This window comes from Myotis davidii, unplaced genomic scaffold (assembly GCF_000327345.1).
Source record: "Myotis davidii unplaced genomic scaffold, ASM32734v1 scaffold299, whole genome shotgun sequence".
NCBI lineage: Eukaryota > Metazoa > Chordata > Mammalia > Chiroptera > Vespertilionidae > Myotis > Myotis davidii.
Window position 1 is genome coordinate 10,115,760 of NW_006293088.1, and position 5,463 is coordinate 10,121,222.

At 62.6% G+C, this 5,463-nt stretch overlaps 1 protein-coding gene across 1 annotated transcript in view; it reads left to right on the forward strand.

Moving 5' to 3' along the window:
- Positions 1-5,463, forward strand: part of AJAP1 (adherens junctions associated protein 1) — a gene marked incomplete at its 5' end in the record, with an annotated part of 51,488 nt that overhangs the window by 42,026 nt on the left and 3,999 nt on the right. Inside the window, 3 exons of the mRNA XM_006766833.1 lie at positions 2,935-3,168; positions 4,032-4,039; positions 5,023-5,154. Coding sequence (XP_006766896.1) covers positions 2,935-3,168; positions 4,032-4,039; positions 5,023-5,096 — 316 coding nt within the window. The remainder of the gene's footprint in view (positions 1-2,934; positions 3,169-4,031; positions 4,040-5,022; positions 5,155-5,463) is intronic.

The window sequence follows — 5,463 nt, forward strand, 5'->3', positions numbered from 1 at the left end:
CACGCAGCATCCCCCGCGGCCCCTCGCGGGCGCGTGCAGGCTGCTCACCAATAGGACCCGGCGCTGACAGGACAGGCTCAGGTGCCCTGTGTGGACGCCTTCATCACATGACCTCGTCTCACACCTCCCTCCCGCTCTGTTTCCAGGTCTGGCCGTCCATCAGATCGTCACCATCACCGTCTCCCTCATCATGGTAATAGCTGCTCTGATCACAACTCTTGTCTTAAAAAACTGGTAAGGGTCCCGGCCCTTCTCGTCTGGAAATGGAGGCTGCGGGGGTTCCGGGGGGGGCGGGGCGGGGCGTGCACATAAAAGGGTCCTACTTCTCACACTTGGCACAGCCCGGGGGACTGTTTCCTCTGTGCCAGGCCCGGGCCCCCCAGAGCACAGCCCCTCGTTCCGCAGCCCCCATCCCACAGGCGTGCCCTCTGCACCCCTTTTCCCGGAGCCAAGTGCCTTTGGGTTGCCCCCTGGGGCGCATCCCTTTTTCTTTTTCTTTTTTTTTGAAGTATATGTTTGTGTTGATTTTTAGAGAGAGGGGGGAGGAGAGGGATAGAAAGATAGAAACATTGATAAGAGAGAAGCATCAATACCAGAGGAATGTCATCGATCAGCTGCCTCCTGCACACTCCCTGCTGGGGATCGAGCCTGCAACCCAGGCACGTGCCCTGGCTGGGAATCTGACCCGTGACGTCGTGGTTTATGGGTTGATGCTCAACCACTGAGTCACACCGACTGGGCCCCAAGCCTTTTTCTTCACTTCCCAGTGTCAGCCTGGCAGCGGCTTCGCTGGTCCTCGCTGGCCCCCGGCCTCGCTGGCCCTCGCTGGCCCCCGGCCTCGTACTAATTTTAGACAATGTTTCTTTCAATTTAGGAGTTAGTCAGCCTTAAATTTGTCAGCTGAAACTATGTTGGAAACCACATTATTTCCAGTTTGGTTGCCCGCTTCCTGCCTCCGCGAGCCGCCCCGTCTGTGAGTCAGGTGACTGCTGTGCTCCTGGCGCCTGTCTCTGCTTATTTCCTCCTGGAAATTGGCCTATTTTGAGGTTGGCTCGCCGTGTACACACACCTGCTACCCCCTGGGAAAAGCCGGAGCTGCTGGGTGACCCCTGTCTGCCTGCAGCCACTCCCGCAGCAAACGTGGCTCCTTCTGGCATCAAAGCTCACACTCCCTCGCAGAGTAATTCGCCCAAATGCTCCCCCGCTGCCCGCAGAGCTGGCAGGGCTGTGGGTGGCAGCAGCCGGGCATCCACATACGGAAGATGTTAGAAAGCTGGTATTTAGGTCAGCAAAGGCGGTCAGGGGGGCACAGGGGGGTCAGCAAAGGCAGATGGAGGGGCACAGGGGGGTCAGCGAAGGCGGACAGGGGGGCACAGGGGAGTCAGTGAAGGCAGATGGGGAGGCACAGGGGGGTCAAGGCAGACAGGGGGCACAGGGGAGTCAGCAAAGGCGGACAGGGGGGTCAGTGAAGGCAGATGGGGAGGCACAGGGCTAGAAAGGACCTCCCACAGGCCAGCGAGGCCTGGGCACCGTCCTGTCCCCCCCGACGGCCAGTTTCCTGGGGCAGAGGACGAGGCCACACTCAGCTTCCAGCGGCGCCCTGGGCAGGGGCGGGCCACATGGTGCCTGGCCCCCCAGTCCCACCGACCGTCCTGATGAAGGATGACCCTCCCCCAGGGGACAGCGGATTGTGACACGCTGGGTGACAGGCCGCCAGCTTCCTCTTGGTTGCCCCACACGCTTGCGTTTGCAGCGAACCCTCACAAAGCCCTCAGGGAAGACGACCCAGAGGGATGAGTGGGTTCCGTGACCTTGGGGGTAGGAGGGGTGGGGGCGGTTCCAGTCAGCAGGCAGGAGGCCTCTCCCAGGGGAGCCGGGCAGGGGGACACCTGACTCAGGGGCCTGGGTACACAACCCCCTTGCAACCCCTCATTGGGCATCAGCGCTGAACATAGAAGGGAAGAGAGGGCAAGGGAACTGGTGCCCCACTGAGGTCCCTCAAAGTGGGGCTCCCCAAATTCCCTCCTTGCCACCCTCCTCCATGGGGACGGAAGTTCCACCCATCCTGCTGGTGAGCCCGTCAGAGGGACATCCAGGGACAGGGACGAGTCTGACTGTCACTTCCCCTGATCCCTCGGCCCACAGGGTTGGGTCCCTGTGTTCGTTTTGGGCGGCATCTGGAAGCTTCCATGGTCCGGAGGAATGGGAACTGTGGCGGGCCTCCTGGGGGCGCAGAACAGTTCCCCCCACAGACCCAGTCGTGGCGAAGGAAGGAAGGACGGTCCAGTCTTATTCCCACCTCGTGGGCGTGGCAGGGGGGCCGACGTCCCACTTGTCCCCAGAGAAGGACATAGTCCCTTCCGAAACACGTGACCAGGCCCTGACAGAGCACCAAAGTTTCCCCGCAAGGACCCGCCATTTCCATCTCGTCAAGGCGTTCCTGGGGAAACTGAGTCAGCACCATGGTTGGCTGACCTTCTTTGGCCAAACAAGGACGCAGCTCTGGGATAAGACAGCTCAACCCTCACCTCGTGGCCCTCCCTGCAAAAGCGGACACATTTTTTAAAAATATATTTTTTATTGATTTCAGAAAGGAAGGGAGAGGGAAATAGGAACATCAATGATGAGAGAATCATGGATCAGCTGCCTCCTGCACGCCCCCCTACTGGGGATTGAGCCCACAACCTGGGCCTGGGCCCTGACTGGAATTGAACCCAGGACCCTTCAGTCTGTAGGCAGACGCTCTACCCACTGAGCCAGATCGGCTAGAGCGGTATGGGACACATTTAAAATTCAAATTTTATTTTTAAAAAGTGCTGATGGCTGGATTGCGGTTGATCTCCCGGAGGCTGGGAGTCACCGTTTAGTAGTGACAGGGTGTAAGGAGCGCCTGGAGCCCAAGGCGGGTGGCTTACACCCCACGTCCGCCCCCAGCTGCGCGCAGAGCGGGCACCCCCGCAGGAACGGCCGCCCACGGAAGATGGACCAGCAGGAGGAGAGCTGCCAGAACCTGACGGACTTCCCGCCGGCGCGCGTGCCCAGCAGCCTGGACATCTTCACGGCCTACAGCGAGGGCCTGCAGTGCTCCCACGAGTGCGTGCGTGCCTCCGTGCCCGCCTACGCCGACGAGACGCTGCGCTCCGTGGGCGAGTACAAGTCCACGTTCGTGTGGTACGGGGGGCATACAGTGTGGTCGCGGGGCTGCGGACCGGGCGGGGTGGAGGGTACCTTCACCTGGGTCTGAGGATTCGAGCAAACACAAGGGCCTTCCCCCACCCAGAGAGAAAAAAAAAGGCCGCCGCCCCCGCCAGAAGCAGCCCGACCTGCACTGGGCAAGGCATTCACGAATGCCATGCCCCTTCCCACCTCGGTGCCCCGGGGCAGCGTCACTCCTACCCCCGCCCCCCCTTCCCCCAGCTCAAAGCCAGCTTTGTAGTCCCCAGTGCCAGCCTTCCCAATGGGTCCCCCCATCAGTGTCTCTGACCTGCATCCATAAAGTGTCCGCAGCGAATCGAGCAAAACCATGGAATCCCAGCCCGACTCCAGCCATGTTCTTATTAACCAGGAGCGATCCCTGAGCGCACACGGCCCTGACGCGCTGGGCGCCCTCCAGCACCTGAGTCAGCGGCCAGTGCGTCCGGAATTACATTCCAACATCAATAAGCTCCCTTCTAAAAGCGGCGCACACTCAGGCCTCATTTTATAAATTAAAACAAATCCCGCACCAGCTTAATTTGAGGAGGAAATGGGTAGGAAGGCAGGTGGATTTGGGGGTTCCTGTCAGTGCCGGACGGCAGCTGGCGACCCTGCCCAAGGCACTCCGGAACCAGCTGGGGAGATGGGGTGACTTCCCCTGAAAGGGCTTCTCCCAGAACCAGATGGGGAGATGGGGTGACTTCCCCTGAAAGGGCTTCTCCCAGAACCAGTTGGGGAGATGGGGTGACTTCCCCTGAAAGGGCTTCTCCCAGAACCAGTTGGGGAGATGGGGTGACTTCAGCTGGAGGGCCCGGGGCTGATACAGCCTGTCCCTCCGGGAACCAGCGGCTGCTCCCCATTGCGTGTCCACATTGTGTGTGGGACGCCCCTTTCCCAGAGGGGAGGCCTCAGGACCTTCCCATCACCACCTGTTTCACTCGAGGACACTGGGCAGCTCGGGGCCACCCCCAGCCTGCGGAGGGCCGGCTCCCAGGACTTGGTGGAAGGATTTTCACGCCATTTCACTGACTGTGCCGCCTCTTTGGACAGGAACCCTGCCAGCCAGCGCCCAGCCTTGGGGGCGGGCGGGGGACGGTGATGGGTCCTGTTTCATTTTGTCTCCCGCTCTGCCCCTGTGTCAGGCAGGGTGGCACGGGCAGGGTGTCCATGGGTAGGTGGCACGGGCAGGGCGTCCACGGGCAGGTGGCATGGGCAGGGTGGCACGGGCAGGTGGCACAGGCAGGGTGTCCACGGGCAGGGTGGCACGGGCAGGGTGTCCACGGGCAGGGTGTCCACGGGCAGGGTGTCCATGGACAGGGTGGCACGGGCAGGGTGGCACAGCGGGCATGCTCGCGCCCTGGCGAGGGGCCGTGGGTGGAAAGGTGCTTGCTTTTTGGTGGAAGGTGAAGCTCCGTCGGCCCTTGCTGGCCTGGGAAGTGGCAGCTTCGTCTGGAAGGTGACAGACAGGGGTGCCATTTCAGGAGCCAGGCCTGCCCGCCCTGCGGTGTGTGCTAAACCCGTCCCATCCTCGCGGGCAGCGACCCACGCTCTGTGCCTGTCCCGGGACCCAGGCCCCGGGGCCCGAGCCCCCTGCCTCCCCTCCACAGCACTCCCGGGACGGTCCCCAGGCCCTGGGACCTCCAAGGCCGTCCGGGGTGGAAGGGGCGTCAGCCACAGGAGGGGCCTCCCTGTCCTCCCTGTCGAAGGGGTCCAGCTGAGCGCCGCCCTCCGGCGGTTCTCTGTGCCCCGAGAAGCCGGTTGTGCAGCGGGCCCGCGCGGCCTGTGGGCCTGGACCAGCCGTGCCAGCCGTGCCTTTCTGTCACTGCAGACCCTCCTCTTCGGATCGGCACCTCATCCCCGTGGCCTTCGTGTCTGAGAAGTGGTTTGAGATCTCCTGCTGACTGGCGAAGCCTTTTTTACCTCCTGGGGGCAGGGCGGACGCAGTGTGTCTGTGTCACGGTAGGTCCCTCTTGTGCAGAACATGAGTCTTTTCTCCCTCTGCCTCTCCCCCCGCCCACCCATCCTCGCTCTGGGGGCCCCTCCCGCCGGGGTCACCCTGGGAGGAACTGCGGTGCGTGACCTTTCTGAGCCGCCCGCAGGCCTGGGCTGTGGGCTCCCTGCCGCCCAGGTGAGAAATGCCCCCACATCCTAGTGTGTGTGTTGGCGCAGGGGGGGGTGACTCAGGCACCCTGACTCCCCACTGGAGCTGTTTCTGTCCGTGTCCGCCCCACGGAGGCCACCGCGGCCTGGCCTGCAGGGGCGGGGACA